This window comes from Rhinoraja longicauda, chromosome 41 (assembly GCF_053455715.1).
Source record: "Rhinoraja longicauda isolate Sanriku21f chromosome 41, sRhiLon1.1, whole genome shotgun sequence".
NCBI classification, from domain to species: Eukaryota; Metazoa; Chordata; class Chondrichthyes; order Rajiformes; family Arhynchobatidae; genus Rhinoraja; species Rhinoraja longicauda.
The window spans coordinates 4,135,015-4,152,012 of NC_135993.1; the positions used below are offsets into that span (position 1 = coordinate 4,135,015).

Sequence of the window (16,998 nt, forward strand, 5' to 3'; positions counted from 1 at the left end):
CTTCTAAATTCCAGTGTATACAAACCTAGTCGCTCCAGTCTTTCAACATATGACAGTCCCGCCATTCCGGGAATTAACCTAGTAAACCTATGCTGCACGCCCTCAATAGCGTGGTAATGTCTTTCCTTCCCCCCCCCCCTCACAGACCGGGCCAAGCTTCCTCAAAGGTTGCTTGTTGCGTGCGAGCCTGGATTTTACAACTGGCTGATCATTGCAGTTAGAAACAAGGGACCACACAGATGCTGGTTTACAAAAGAAGACACAGAGAACTGGAGTAACTCAGCGGGTCAGGCAGCATCTCAGGAGAACATGGATAAGGTTACATTTCGGGCCAGGTCTATCCATGTTCTCCTAAGATGCTGCCTGACCCGCTGAGTTTCTCTAGCACTGTGTTTTGTTCATTTACAGGTTTCTACCTGCCTGAAATGCTAGAGGTTAGTTGGACAGGAAGACTTCTCTATGACACTGTCCTTTAACTGGGGGGCACTAACTGATGAACTTTCGTTGGCTCTCCAGTCTAGGAATAAAACACTCTCCCCCCCCCCCCCCCTCCTCCTTAATGCGAGGTCACCTGCATTAATTAATGCAAATATCCGACTACATCAAATATGGTTGCCTTGCCCACAACAAACATGGCTGACAAGACACTCTAATTGTACACCACATAACCCCATTGTATTTAGCTGGTAATGAAACAATTCCTTAATCAGTATGAACAGAACAATGGGTTTGGAAAAATGAGATTTGAGGGATTCAGTAACCTCTGGAGCAAAATCTGCCATTGGACAGTGAGTATTGATGAATGATGTGTAAGAAAATAACTGCAGATGCTGGTACAAATCGAAGGTATTTATTCACTAAAATGCTGGAGTAACTCAGCAGGTCAGGCAGCATCTCGGGAGAGAAGGAATGGGTGACGTTTCGGGTCGAGACCCTTCTTCAGACTGATGTCGGGGGCGGGTCAAAGGAAGGATATAGGTGGAGACAGGAAGATAGAGGGAGAACTGGGAAGGGGGAGGGGAAGGGAGGGACAGAGGAACTACCTAAAGTTGGAGAAGTCAATGTTCATACCGCTGGGCTGCAAGCTGCCCAAGCGAAATATGAGGTGCTGTTCCTCCAATTTCCGGTGGGCCTCACTATGGCACTGGAGGAGGCCCATGACAGAAAGGTCAGACTGGGAGTGGGAGGGGGAGTTGAAGTACTCAGCCACCGGGAGATCAGGTTGGTTAAGGCGGACTGAGCGAAGGTGTTGAGCGAAACGATCGCCGGTCATATTGATGAATGATTGTTACCCTGTTTGATTTCTAATTTTTCCTAGGTTCTTATAATAGGTCATGGAGCTTAAATGTTATCTGTCTTTCCCTGCTAACAGGCACTGAATGATCTGTGTATTTTCTAATGTTTTTTTATATCAGTCAGAAGGTTCTGTTTTAAGTTACATTTCGTCTGATATTGAATTATTTTTTCTGATGGTGGGCATGCATTTTAACAGGCAAGCGGGTTGATTTAGAATGGTATAGAATACAAACTGATGATCTGCAGCTCATCCCTTAATTTGGAAAATGCTAATGGGTGATGTAAATTGAGTACTTACCTCTGCAAATTCTGCTCGGGTCTATTTATTTGCATTCCTCAAGATATCAAGATGTCACAGACTTAGCACTCGAAGCCTATTTGTTTTTTCGCTGTTTTCTCCAGCAAGTCTTCAGTCGGTTCGATAAGAATGGATCGGGGACCATGGACAGTCAAGAGTTGTTCACAGCCATCCAGGCAGCAGGTGAGATGGGGGAGCCATCTGTGGTCCTGCTTTGTCGTTGCCATCAGACACCCCATGTTTAGTTTGGCTTAAAGATACAGCATGGAAGTAGGCCCCTCCGGCCCACTCTGACCACAATCGCCCATTTACGCCCGTTCCACTTTCTCATCCACTCCCTGCACAATTTACAGAAGCCAAATAACTCACAAAGCCACACATCTTTGGGGTGTGGGAGGAAACCGGAGCACCGGGAAGAAACTCACATGGTCACAGGAAGTGCGTGCAAACTCCACACATACAGCACCAGAGGTCAAGATCGGGCGTAGATCTCTGGCACATTTAGGCAGCAGGTCTACCTGCTGCACCACTGTGCTGCCCCACTGTGTCTAAAGGATAACCCCTTCACATTTGTTGCTACACTGCAGGCAATTTCTCCTTCTGCACGACCAGGTGCTTATGCCTAGGTCAACAGAATCCCGGCAGTCTCTGTAGGTTGGGAGAGGGCATGGGCCAAATCCACAGAGTGTGGGGCAGGTCATACTAACGAGCAGACAACACAGCCAATATTCTAGCCACGCTTCGTCTTAATGTTTGATTTCTTTCCCTAGGATTCCGGGTGGATGAGTTCTTGATGCAGCTTGTTGGGTTGAGGTATGCAGACCCTGATCTCACCCTCAGTTACGTGAACTTCATTTGCTGCCTGACCAAGCTCGACACCATGATCCGTGAGTAATCTCATCCAACATAGACTGGGAGCCAGCCTCCAAGATCCTAACCAGGTCTGGTGGCAACAACCCAATATAACCTGAGCCACTGTTATTGTAAGAAATTAACTGCAGATGCTGGTACAAATCGAAGGTATTTATTTTACAAAATGCTGGAGTAACTCAGAGGGCCAGGCAGCATCTCAGGAGAGAAGGAATGGGCGACGTTTCGGGTCGAGACCCATCTTCAGACTGATGTCAGGGGGGCGGGACAAAGGAAGGATATAGGTGGAGACAGGAAGACAGTGGGAGATCTGGGAAGGGGAAGAGAGGGACAGAGGAACTATCTAAAGTTGGAGAAGTCAATGTTCATACCGCTGGGCTGCAAGCTGCCCAGGCGAAATATGAGGTGCTGTTCTTCCAATTTCCGGTGGGCCTCACTATGGCACTGGAGGAGGCCCATGACAGAAAGGTCAGACTGGGAGTGGGAGGGGGAGTTGAAGTGCTCACTGTTATATTTAGTTTAAAGATACAGCGCGGAAACAGGCCCTTTGGCCCACCGGGTCCGCGCCGACCGCACTTTAACACTATCCTACACCCACTAGGGACAATTTTTTACATTTACCAAGCCAATTAACCTACAAGTAGTATAAGAAGATAACTGCAGATGCTGGTACAAATCAGTCTGAAGAAGGGTCTCGACCCGAAACGTCACCCATTCCTTCTCTCCCGAGATGCTGCCTGACCTGCTGAGTTACTCCAGCATTTTGTGAATAAAAACCTACAATTAGCCTACAAACCTGCACGTCTTTGGAATGTGTAAGGACACCGAAGATTTTGGAGAAAACCCACGTAGGTCACGGGGAGAACGTACAAACTCCGTACAGACGGCGCCCGTAGTCAGGATTGAACCGGGGTCTCCAGCGCTGCATTCGCTGTAAGGCAGCAACTCTACCGCTGCGCCACCGTGACTGCCCATATTGTCTTGTGTATCAGTTTAAAGGAGAGTGGCAAATTACTTCTTAAAAATGGCAATACTACCTGGGTCAGACACTTTGTATAATACCCACTAGTGTTATACAAATATTGTTTATCAACCTATCATCTCGGCTCCTATGCAGTGCTGTGGGTCTGCAGTATTGTAAAAGGTGCTTACTTTTAGAGGTGTACAGTTATTCAAGAGGAAACAGACCCTTCAGCCCACTGAATCTCCACACAACTCAAGGCACCGGTATACACTAGTCCCATTCTATTCTCTCCGCCCTCATGTTAGCTCCCCCCAAGATTCTACCACTCACCTACACACCCAGAAGCAATTTATAGAGGCCAGCTAACCCACCAACCTGCACGTCTTTGGGAAGTGGGAGGAAACCGAAGCACCAGGAGGAAACCCTCACGGTTGGAGGGAGAACATGCAAACTCCACACAGACAGCACCCCAAGTTGGGATCGAACCCGGGTCCTTGGAGCGAAGAGGTAGTGCCTCTTCTACCAGCTGCACTACTCTGCCGCCTAATAGAATGTTGATCCAGGGCCTTATCCATGCATGTAAATCGACATAAAAGATCCCATATCTCTATTTTAAAGACCAGAGCAGGAGAGATGATTGCCCAGTGTCCGGGCTAATATCCATCCACCAACTCATCCATGCATTGCAGTTTGGGACACCCCTGCTGTGCACAAAATGGCTGCTACACTCCCTACATTATAGTAATTACAATATTACAGAGTGACACAGCAGTAGAGATGCTGCCTCACATCACTAGAGACCCAGGTTCGATCCTGATTATGGGTGCTGTCTGTAAGGAGTTTGTACGCTCTCCCTGTGACTCCATGGGTTTTCTCCGGGTGCTCTGGTTTCTTCCTACATGCCAAAGACGTGTACGTTAATTGGTTTCTGTAAACTGTCCTGAGTGTGTAGAATGGTGCTAGTGTATGGGGTGATCACCAGTTGGCACGGATCAGTGGGCAGAAAGGCTTGTTTCCATGCTATGTCTCTAAAGTCTAAAGCAAACTCTAAATTTGGAACATACTAAGGTTGTGTGAGGTGCAATATAAATTCATTTCTTAGCTGGGGGATCTTTATATTGTTTAGTGCTCCAATTTAATGCTTGAACTCTATAGCTGGTGTCCCCAAAGAGCCTTAACTCTCTTGGGTGGAAAACATATAGTAAACAAAAGGGAAAGCTCTTCTTCAGGAATACGAGTGGAAAATTAGTTATCCACAAATATCAAAATCAAAGCAGGCAATGCTGGATAGAATTGTCAAATCAACCATCCCGAGAGAGATCCTTTGATCTATTTACTGCCATCGTATGACACAGGAGGCCATTCAGCCCATCGTGTTCACACTGGCCCCAAAAGGACCAATCCTATCAGTCTTGTAGGAAAATAACTGCAGATGCTGGTACAAATCGAAGGTATCACAAAATGCTGGAGTAACAATACAATACAATATATCTTTATAGTCATTGTACAGGGGTACAACGAGATTGGGAATGCGCCTCCCATACGATGCAATAAATTAATTAGCTGGTCAGTATTAATTTAAACAACCCAATGAAACAAATTGTAACAGTTTTAAAACAGAATAAAGTGCAAGTAGATCTGTGCCGGTTCACTGTGCGATGTGACCATCCGGCTCAGCAGGACCGGTTCATAGCAGCTATGGCCCTGGGGATGAAGCTGTTCCTGAGTCTGGAGGTGCGGGCGTAGAAGGCCTTGTATCGTCTGCCCCATGGTAGAAGTTCGAACAGACTGTTGCAGGGGTGTGAAGAGTCTTTGTGGATGCTGGAGTGACTCAGCGGGTCAGACAGCATCTCTGGAGAGAAGGAATGGGTGACGTTTTGGGACAAGGCCCTTCTTCTGAAGAAGGGTCTCAACCCAAAGCGTCACCCATTCTTTCTCTCCAGAGATGCTACCTGACCCGCTGAGTTACTCCAGCATTTTGTGATACCTTATTCCTATCAGTCTTAATCCCCTTCCTTGTTTTCCTGTACCTCTACGACTTATCTTCTCTTCAATGTCTGTCAAATCCCCCTTTGGTTTTCTTGCTGCCCACCACATACTAAGGGCAATTTACAGAGGGCCAATGAACCAAAAAACCTGCACAACTTTGGGATGTGGTAGGAAACCGGAGCACCTGGAGCAACCACACGCGGCCACGGGGAGAATGGGCAAATTTCACACAGACAGACCCGGGGTCAGGATCAAACCCAGGACACTGGGGCAGTGAAAGACACAAAATGCTGGAGTAACTCAGTGGGTCAGGCACAATCTCTGGAGAACATTGCCATCCATTGTGAGTCCCAGCATGGTATCTTGCCAAAATCCTTGTCTGGTTTTCCAGTGACTGATCTGCTGTGATTTTTGGACGCATTTGCCTTTGCTTCCTGGACAGACAGAAGGCCTCCGTGCGCCTCAGGGGAGTTCTCTGAATGAATGTGGCTCCAGCCTGTGCCCAACTCTGGTCCTGGCTCAAAGCATGAGCAGTGGCGTGGCTAACAGCAACCAGCGGAAGGCAAATGTCTGACCTAATCGCTGCTTACAATTAGAAATGTAATGTGGAACGGAATTTAAGAAGCAGCAAGGAGAAATTTGGTTGCATTGTAATATACTCTGTGACCTGCAGAGGTCAGCAGTGGGATAGGTTTAAGACATGCCTTGTGTACATGTAAGAAAATAACTGCAGATGTTGGTACAAGTCGAAGGTATTTATTCACAAAATGCTGGAGTAACTCAGCGGGTCAGGCAGCATCTCAGGAGAGAAGGAATGGGTGACGTTTCGGGTCAAGACCCTTCTTCAGACTGATGTCAGGGGGGCGGGACAAAGGAAGGATATAGGTGGAGACAGGAAGATAGAGGGAGAACTGGGAAGGCGGAGGGGAGGGGAAGAGAGGGACAGAGGAACTATCTAAAGTTGGAGAAGTCAATGTTCATACCACTGGGCTGCAAGCTGCCCAGGCGAAATATGAGGTGCTGTTCCTCCAATTTCCGGTGGGCCTCACTATGGCACTGGAGGAGGCCCATGGCAGAAAGGTCAGACTGGGAATGGGAGGGGGAGTTGAAGTGCTCGTCCACCGGGAGATCAGATTGGCCAACGCGGACCGAGCGCAGGTGTTGAGCGAAGCGATCGCCGAGCCTGCGTTTGGTTTCGCCGATGTAAATAAGTTGACATGATGGGAGATTGCTGTAACCTTGTCCACCTTGTCTAAACCCTCCTGTTCTGAAAGCTCGACAATATGTATGGGATGGGCACCAGCATTAATGAAGCTTTATTAGGAACAGATTGTTTAGGGTGATCCCAGTTTTTTTTTCATCCCAATGTTCTTTGCTAAAAATAATTTGCAGCATATTTATGGCCTCCAAAATGCCCCACATGTTGGTTGTTTTTCTTAAAGTGCTAACCATACAACATAGAAAAGTACAGCACAGGAATTGGCCCTCCAGGGGCAATGATGCCAAACTAACCTCATCTGAAAAGAGGACGCAGTGCCGGAGTAACCCAGTGGGTCAAGCAGCATCTCTGGACAACACGGATAGCTGAGGTTTCTGGTCGGGACTCTTCTTCGGACTGTCGGAGAGAGGAGGAGAACTTCTTCACGGTAGGATAGGCACAAAAAGCTGGGACAGGCAGCATCTCTGCAGAGAAGGAATGGGTGACGTTTCTGGTCGAGACCCTTCTTCAGACTGGGGATGAGGGAAACGGGGGATAGAGACAGATGATATGGAGAGATAAAGAACAACGAACAAAAGACGTGCGAGACAGATATTCCCGCTAAGTAGGCATTACCTTGAGGAGATTTCGCAACGGAGCAGTCAAAATGTAGAAACAAAGAACCGCAGAAGTTGGTTTACAAAAAAACACACAAAGTGCAGGAATAACATAGAAACATAGAAAATAGGTGCAGGAGTAGGCCATTCGGCCCTTCGAGCCTGCACGCACCGCCATTCAATATGATCATGGCTGATCATCCAACTCAGTATCCCGTACCTGCCTTCTCTCCATACCCCCTGATCACTTTAGCCACAAGGGCCACATCTAACTCCCTCTTAAATATAGCCAATGAACTGGCCTCAACTACCTTCTGTGGCAGAGAATTCCACAGATTCACCACTCTCTGTGTGAAGAAAAACGTTCTCATCTCGGTCCTAAAAGACTTCCCCCTTATCCTTAAACTGTGACCCCTTGTTCTGGACTTCCCCAACATCGGGAACAATCTTCCTGCATCTAGACTGTCCAACCCCTTAACAATTTTGTACGTTTCTATAAGATCCCCCCTCAATCTTCTAAATTCTAGCGAGTACAAGCCGAGTCTATCCAGTCTTTCTTCATATGAAAGTCCTGCCATCACAGGAATCAATCTGGTGAACCTTCTCTGTACTCCCTCTATGGCAAGAATGTCTTTCCTCAGATTAGGAATAACACATTGGATCAGGCAGCATCTCTAGTAAATATGAATAGGTGACGATACGGGTCAGGACCCTTCTAAACTGGTCATCTACCTGCACATGATCAAATGAAACTATTTGACAGTGGTCAGCATCATAGTTGGCCTGGCTGCTCTCTTCACTTGAACTACTGCGACTGGAGACCTGAGATAGATTTGAAAATATAATGTGCAGGAAGGAACTGCAGATGTTGGTTTTAACCGAAGATAGACGCAAAGAGATGGAATAACAGCGGGTCAGGCAGAATCTCAGGAGGAAAAGAATCGGTGAAATTTCGGGTCGAGACCCTTCGTCAGTCACGTATTCCTATTCTCCAGAGATTATGCCTGACCCGCTGAGTTACCTCAACCTTTTGTGTCTGTCTTTGAAAATGTAAAGTTTGCTCGAGATCTGAGTGGCAATGCTATGCGTTGAGCATAGGGAGTTAGACTGAACCAAACGTCAGCCGTACACTGCCTAGGACAGGATTCAAGTACATGCCAGGAATAATGTTGAATTTCCCTATTGGGCGGGGTGGGTAGAGTAGTCTGATATTTTTTGAACAGTCATTTCTGCCTTATATCACAAGAGTTAGAACATAGAACACGACAGCACTGGAACATGCTCCTCGGCTCGTCACGTAGTGAAAATGATGCCAATGTTAAACTAATTTAGCTTAATTTAGAGACGCTGCGCAGAAACGGGCCCTTCGGCCCACCGAGTCCGCGCTGACCAGCGATCTCCAGCAATAATGGCAGGGTATCCACCACTATCCTAGTGGTGTAAGAAAATAACTGCAGATGCTGGTACAAATCGAAGGTATTTATTTCACAAAATGCTGGAGTAACTCAGCAGGTCAGGCAGCGTCTCGGGAGAGAAGGAATGGGTGACGTTTGGGGTCGAGACCCTTCTTTCGTCATGACCGTCATGATGAAAGAAGGGTCTCGACCCCAAACGTCGCCCATTCCTTCTCCCCTGAGATGCTGCTGCCTGACCTGCTGAGTTACTCCAGCATTTTGTGAAATAACTATCCTAGTGGTGAGATACTAACACTATCCGACACACACTAGGGACAATTTACGATTATACCAAGCCAACTAGTCTACTCCCTCTGACGGCACGTGATCTCTATCCCTCCATTATAATCCCAATATACAAAAGCAAAATTGCTGGAAACACTCAGCAGATCAGGCAGCATCTGTGAGAAGAGAAAGAGAGTTAATACTTTGGGTTGAAGACCTTCCATCGCCCTCATCCCATTTACAAGCACTTGACCAATGGCCGCTATGTCTTGACGATCCATAGCCCTCCATTCCCACGTGCCTATCTCAAAGCGTCTGAACTCCACTATCGTATCTGCTTCACCAACAACCTGGCAGTGTGTTCTAAGCACCCACCACACTCTTATGTAAAAACACTTGCCCTGCACATCTGCTTTAAACCTTGCCCCTCTCAAATGAAAGCTATGTCCTCTAGTCTTTCACATTTCCACCCAGGATTTATTGAATTTGGTTTAACAGCTTAGCCCTGGTGGGATTCGGTTGAGCAGTGTAAAATCACTGGACACTTGTCCTTTTCTTAACCCTCGGGTCTCGACTCTACTTCTCGCGATCTCCCAAATGAATTCCCCAATCTTCCAATCAACCTCATTTCAGCCCCGGCACTTTTTTAAAGCTTAGTTTAGTTTAGAGATACAGCATGGAAACGGGTCGTTCGGCCCAACGAGTCTATGCTGACCATCGGTCATCTGTTCCTTCTAGTTCTGTGTTATCCCACTTTCACATCCACTCTAGTGCCCATTTACAGTGGCCAATTAACCTTTGCACGTCCCACGGATGTGGGAGGAAACCCGAGCACCCAGAGGAAGCCTACGCAGTTAGAGGGAGAGCATGGGAACTCCACAGACAGCAGCCGAGGTCAGGATTGTACCCCGGTCTCTAGCGCTGTGGGGCAGAGGTACCACCAGCTGGGTCACTGTGTCGTTTCTCTGTAGCTGCAGCACTATATTCTGCGGAAATAAGGAACTGCAGATGCTGGTTTCCACAGAAGGACACAACATGCTGGAGTAACTTGGCGGGTCAGGCAGCATCTCTGGAGAACATGGATAATCGATGTTATGGGCCGAACCGAAACGCCACCTATCCATGTTCTCCAGAGATGCTGCCTGACCCGCTGAGTTACTCCAGCACTCTGTGAAACGTCTCTGATCCATGTTCTCCAGAGATGCTGCCTGATCCGCTAAGTTACTCCAGCACTCTGTGAAACGTCACCTATCTATGTTCTCCACAGATGCTGCCTGACCCGCTGAGTTACTCCAGCACTCTGTGTCACACTATATTTTGCGCTCTGTTCACTTCTCCTCCTGCACAGCCTGATGTACTCATAGAGTCACAGCATCATAGAGTGATACAGCGTAGAAACAGGCCCTTCATCCCAACCTGCCCACACTGGCCAACATGTCCCAGCTACACTAGTCCCACCTGCCAGTGTTTGGTCCATATCCCTCCAAACCTGTCCTATCCATGTACCTAACTGTTTCTTAAATGTTGAGATAGCCTCTGCCTCAACTACCTCCTCTGGCAGCTTGTTCCATACACCCACCACCCTTTGTGTGAAAAAGTGACCCCTTAGATTCCGATTAAATCTTTTCCACTTCACCTTAAACTATGTCCTCCTGTCCCCGATTCATTCGTCCCTGATTAGCCTGGATAACACGTGGAACAAAGCTTTACACTGTACCTCGGTACACATGACAATAATAAACCCAGACTGGCTGATTTCCAGAGGATGACAATTCATCCACGCTCGTTGAAGGTGTTTGTCTCAACCCTTGCATTTTTCACATAGGTGTGTAATCTTATCCTTGCAATGAAATCTCCAGTGGTGGTGTGTTGAAACTTGTTCCTAACAGGCAGTTCCCACAAGGCGTGTTCACTGGTGATGGAAGAGTTCAGCAGCTAAAAGGCAGTAACTCTACCGCTGCACCACCCTGCTGTTGTCATTGGCAGATTCCGGTGACTTGCCCTCTGCATGTTTTCAAATTATTTAAACGACCTTCACAAGGTTCACTGGAGTTAACATTCCTGTTTACTTTTTTGCAACATTCCCACATGCTGGAATGTTGGGAAATCAGTGAGGAATTGGGGCGACTCATCCCTTTTAAGCTGAGATTTCAGCTACGCACCGAAAGTCTGGCTTGTTGTCGTAGTTAGGTCCCAGTCAACTCGAGTAAGTGTCAAGGTCACAGGAATCATCGTCAGCCAGACACACACACACACACCACACACACACACACACACACACCCTGCTGGGTGCCAGGACTGGTCAGATGAGATGCCAGACATAGCTCAAAGTTACACCCTGCTCACTCTCGTTGTTACGCAAAGAATGAGTGTTTATCTCGGGCTGGAATGAAAGGTCAAGGACCAAAGTGCGAGATACTGAGGTTAGGAAGTTAAGATGAGATAAAGGAGGAGATATCAGTATTCGTGGCTGCCAGTCTAAGTATCTACAGCCTTGAGGGTGAGGGCGGGGGGGGGGGGGGGGTGAGGAGGGGGTTGGTGGGTAGGGGAGATAAATAACTCGGGTCGGAAAAAAAACTTCAGATGCTGGTTTAAATCGAAGGTAGACACAAAATGCTGGATTAACTCAGCAGGTCAGGCAGCATCTCGGGAGAGAAGGAATGGGTGACGTTTCGGGTCTTGACCCGAAACGTCACCCATTCCTTCTCTCCCGGGATGCTGCCTGACCCGCTGAGTTACTCCAGCATTTTGTGTATACCTTAAATAAGTCAGGTGGCAGGTTGCTGTGCAGTGATGTCATAAGGTCATAAGTGATAGGAGCAGAATTAGGCCATTCGGCCCGTCGTCAACTCCACCATTCAAACGTGGCTGATCTATCTCTCCATCCTAACCCCACTCTCTTGCTTTCTCCCCGTAACCTCTGACGCCCATACTAATCAAGTCCACTTCATGTTTTGGGAAGAAGGCTTTACTAACTCGACGGCTAACTTCGCAGCACAATGGCACTGCTGGGAGAGCCGCTGCCTCACAGAGCCAGAGACCTGAGTTCGATCCTTACTCCGGGTTCCATCTGTGCGGAGATTGTACGTTCTCACTTTGATGCGTGCTCCGGTTTCCCCCCATATCCCACAGACGTGCAGGTTTTCTGGGTTAATTGGCCCTCTGTAAATTGCCCCTAGTGTGCAGGGAGTGTACGGGAAAGTGGAATAACTGAGACTTAGTGTGAGATGATCGATGGTCGGTATGGGCTCGGTGAGCCGAAGGGCCTGTTTCCAAGCTGCATCTTTCAATTCAATCAAGCTGCTCCCAGTTCTCCTTTATAACTGCAGTAAAACTGTGTCACAGTTGCAATTCCTTTCAGATAAGCTCCTGGGTATGCAAGGAATGCTGCGATATGGATCACGTGCAGGCAGCGGTTACTTTAACTTGGCATCATGTTCAGCACGGACATTTTGGGCCGAAGGGCCTGTCCCTGTGCATAACTATTTGATGTTCTAAATTCCAGGTGGAAGATTCAGCAACATATAGTCTGCTAGGTTGTTTCTCACCAAGTGCATTCTTTACATTTCTGACAATCTGCAAAGATTCATGTAAGATAATGGAGTTTGATTCTGTTCCAGGAGCTTTCAAAATCATGGACAAGTTTGGAACTGGAGTGGTCAATGTTGGCTATAAAGAGGTGAGTGTTGACACTCAAATACAAAATAGAAAATGCTGGGGGTTCTCAGCAACTCAGGCAGCATCTGTGGAGAGAGAAACCAAGCTACTCTTTCAGGTTAAAGTTATAGGGGCTCCAATGCTTTGAGACAGCAGCTCTACAGTTGCTCTACTGTGCCACAAGGTTAGCTGTCGAGCAAGGGAACAGTCCCTTCAGCCTGACTCATCCGTGCCGACCAATATGCCCCATCTACAATAGTCCTACCTGCCTGCCTGCATTTGGCCCATATCCCTCTAAACCTTCACAGTCACACTATATTAACCAAGTATGTTTTGCAACATACGAGGAATTTCATTTGCCGTACAGTCATAACAATAAAAAAGCAACAGGGCACACAAAATACATCTTAACATGAACATCCACTACAGTGACTCATTCACATTCCTAACTGTGATGGAAGGCGAAAAAAAAAGTCAATCCCTCCCTTCTTTGTCCTCCAGCGGTCGGGGGCCTTCCGTTGATGGGCCGATCTTGACTCCCGTAGCCGGCGGCGAGCCTTCTTCGTCGGGGCGATCAAGCTCCTGCATCGTGGGGGGGGGGGGGATCTCAGCTCCACCACGCCGGGCGATCTACCCCGGGGCAGGGCTTGTCGAACCTCATGCAGCTTGGAGCTCCCGACTACAGTCTCCACCCGAGACTGCGAGCTCCTTGAAGTTAAAGTCCACAGGCCGCGGTTGGAGCCTCGATCCAGGCAAGGAATCGCCTATCCATGTACCATGTATGTGTTGCCCGGGGTGGTGGTGGAGGCAGATACGATAGTGCCATTTAAGAAACTTTTGGATCGGCACATGGATGTGCAGGGAATGGAGGGATATGCATAATGTGCAGGGAATGGAGGGATATGCATTATGTGCAGGGAATGGTGGGATATGCATTATGTGCAGGGAATGGTGGGATATGCATTATGTGCAGGGAATGGTGGGATATGCATTATGTGCAAGGAATGGTGGGATATGCATTATGTGCAGGGAATGGTGGGATATGCATTATGTGCAGGGAATGGTGGGATATGCATTATGTGCAGGGAATGGTGGGATATGCATTATGTGCAAGGAATGGTGGGATATGCATTATGTGCAGGGAATGGTGGGATATGCATTATGTGCAGGGAATGGAGGGATATGCATTATGTGCAGGCAGATAAGAGTCGGTCTTGGCATCATGTTGGGCACTGACATAGTGGGCCAAAGGGTCTGTTCGTGTGCTGTACGGAGTTTTATGTTCTATGAGAGAGAATGGTGCTTTAGATATCTTTGTCTTTTATTTGCATCTTTAATGAGGTAAATATGTAAATGTGATGAATGTCTGCCAAATCCAGTCACTGTGGGCATTTGCAGTGAATTACCGTGAAGAATCACCATGTTTAATCTGTACTAACAACATTGTGGTGTATTGTGGTGTGGCTTTCATTCCATGCAACCTCTCTCTTTCTTACCACCCTCCCTCCCCCCCACCCCCTAAAAGAGAGGTCATAGAGTCATAGAATGGTATAGAGTGGAACCAGGCCCTTTGGCCAAACTTGCCCATACCGGCCAACATGTCCCAGCTACACTGGTCCCACCAACCTGTGTTTGGTCCATATCCCTACAGACCTGTACTATCCATGTACCTGTCTAACCGTTTCTTAAAAGTTGGGATAGTCCCAGCCTCAACTACCTCCTCTGACAGCTCGTTCCATACACCCACCAGCCTTTGTGTTAGAAAAAGTTACCCCTCAGATTTCTATTAAATCTTTTCCCCTTCACCTTGAACCTGTGTCCTCTGGTCCTCGATTCCCCTACTCTGGGCAAGAGACTCTGTGCATCTACCCGATCTATTCCTATCATGATTTTGTACACCTCTATAAGATCACCCCTCATCCTCCTGCGCTCCAGGGAAGAGTCCCAGCCTACTCAACCTCTCCCTATAGCTCAGATCCTGTAGTCCTGGCAACATCGTCGTAAATCTTCTCTGTACCCTTTCCAGCTTGACATCTTTCCCATAACATGGAGACAATTGGATTTTGTTTTTTCTCTTGAAAGTGGAAGGGCGATGGTATTTTTTCGTTGAATGTAACCTCACTCTTTCTTAACTCCCATGCAGTGGCTCCAGATGACCATGTACAGCTAGGATCCCAAGGACCATTGACTCCCTCAACCCGAAGAGCTTCCGCCACAGCCGCCCACAACCCAGGTCCAGACAAAGCACGCTGCACACTCCAGAGGCTTCTACAGACCTTGGCTTTAGGATCAGGCAGTTGCCTGCAGAGTTAACATAGCCACATATCACTCACTCATGCACATTCCAGTCATCCTGGGCCAGTGCTTCCATCTGCTTTCATTCACTGTCTTTCCATCAAGAGTCAAGAGTGGACACAAACTGCTGGAGTAACTCAGTGGGTCAGGCAGTATCTCAGGAGAACTTGGATAGATTTTTAGATTTAGATTTAGAGATACAGCGCGGAAACAGGCCCTTCGGCCCACCGGGTCCGCGCCGCCCAGCGATCCCCGCACATTAACACTATCCAACACACACGAGGGGCAATTTTTACATTTAATTAACCCCGCCAATTAACCTACATACCTGTACGTTCTTCAGACTGAAGAAGGGTCTCGACCCGAAACGTCACCCATTCCTTCTCTCCCGAGATGCTGCCTGACCTGCTGAGTTACTCCAGCGTTTTGTGAATAAATACCTTCGATTTGTACCATCATCTGCAGTTATTTTCTTACACTACCTTTAGAATGGAGATGAGGAGGAATTTCGTTAGCCAGAGGGCGGTGAATCTGTGGAATTCATTCGCACAGACAGCTGTGAGCCCAGGTAATTGGGAAGTTTTAAAGTAGAGATTGATAGGTCCTTGATCAGTAAGCCCGTCAACATTCATGGAGAGAACAAAGGAGAATGGGGTTGCGAGGGGAAAGTAGATCTGCCAAGGAGGAGCAGTATCAAATGGAGGAGGATTGATGGGCCGAATGGCCTGATTCTGTTCCTATGTCTCCAAAGGGCTTGTTTCTCCAAAGGGCTATATGATTCTCAGGTTGCATGCCAAGTTGAGAACTGATGCTGAAACACTTCACAAAATGCTGGAGTAACTCAGCAGGTCAGGCAGCATCTCAGGAGAGAAGGAATGGGTGACGTTTCGGGTCGAGACCCTACTTCAGACGATCCTTCTGAAGAAGGGTCACGACCTGAAACGTCACCCATTCCTTCTCTCCTGAGATGCTGCCTGACCTGCTGAGTTACTCCAGCATTTTGTGAAATAAATACCTTCGATTTGTACCAGCATCTGCAGTTATTTTCTTACACTACCTGAAACACTTCCCAGCAGAGTAGCTGACTAATACATATAACTCCACTCACACGAAGACAACATACAGAGTGCCTGAGAACTATAGCGCTGTGCAGAACAGAAAGTGGGAACATTGAAGTATGGCAGAGGAAGAGAAACAGCAACATTTAGAAAGCTTCTTAATAGTTGGGTAACTAAAACACATTTCTATAGTGCCTTGCACAATGTCACGATGTTGGGAAGCATTTCACAGCGAGAGAAGTACTTTTGGTATGTTGTAAGACAGGAAAATACAGCAAGCACCCACAAACAGCAGCAGTATATTACACTCATTTGTCTTTATATTCAATAGTCAATAGTCATTTATTTGTCACATACACTTAAATGTGTAGTGAAATGAAAAATTACCCGCAGTTCAACAATAAGACCAATAAGAATAATCAATAAAAATGTAATAACACATACAATCATAAACTAACACCAAACAAATAAACATCCATCATTTTTGGGTTGAGAGTTCAATATTGGCCAGGAAGCAGAGGGAGGAATTGCCTATAGTTGAAATAGTTCCACTGTTGTGTGCATTCGGGGGCCTTGGTTCAATCTAGAAGCAATAAGAGTCAGGAAGTCGTGATGCAACTCCACAAGACTTTGGCTAGGCCTCGCATTTGAAGTATTGCGTTCAATTCTGGTTGCCCCATTATGTTCGGGGATCGTTATGTTAATGTGCCAGGGATCGCTGGTCAGTGCGGACTGGGTGGGCCGAAGGGCCTGTTTCCGCGCTGTATCTCTACATTAAACTAAAAAAAAATTATGTGAAGGATGTGGAGGCCTTGGGAAGATGTGCAGTGGAGATTGACCAGGATGCTGCCTGGATTAGAGCATATCAGCTATTAGGTGGAGAAAATCTAGAACGTCGGAGGCTGAGGGGAGACATGACAGAAGCATCTAATATTATGAAAGGCATAGATAGGGTAGACAGTCAAAACTTTTTCCCAGGGTGGACATATCAAAGACAAGAGGCCGTGGCTTTAAGGTGAGAGGGGCAAAGTTTAAAGGCGATGTGCGGGTCGAGTTTTTTTTGCACAGAGAGTGATT

At 47.3% G+C, this 16,998-nt stretch overlaps 1 protein-coding gene across 1 annotated transcript in view; it reads left to right on the forward strand.

Annotated features, from left to right (window-relative positions):
* Positions 1 to 15,711, forward strand: part of LOC144611668 (calpain-9-like) — a 41,034-nt gene extending 25,323 nt beyond the window's left edge. Inside the window, exons 16-20 of the mRNA XM_078430873.1 lie at positions 720 to 788; positions 1,699 to 1,777; positions 2,365 to 2,481; positions 12,532 to 12,590; positions 14,712 to 15,711. Coding sequence (XP_078286999.1) covers positions 720 to 788; positions 1,699 to 1,777; positions 2,365 to 2,481; positions 12,532 to 12,590; positions 14,712 to 14,738 — 351 coding nt within the window. The 3' untranslated portion in view covers positions 14,739 to 15,711. The remainder of the gene's footprint in view (positions 1 to 719; positions 789 to 1,698; positions 1,778 to 2,364; positions 2,482 to 12,531; positions 12,591 to 14,711) is intronic.
* The last annotated feature ends 1,287 nt before the right edge of the window (positions 15,712 to 16,998 follow it).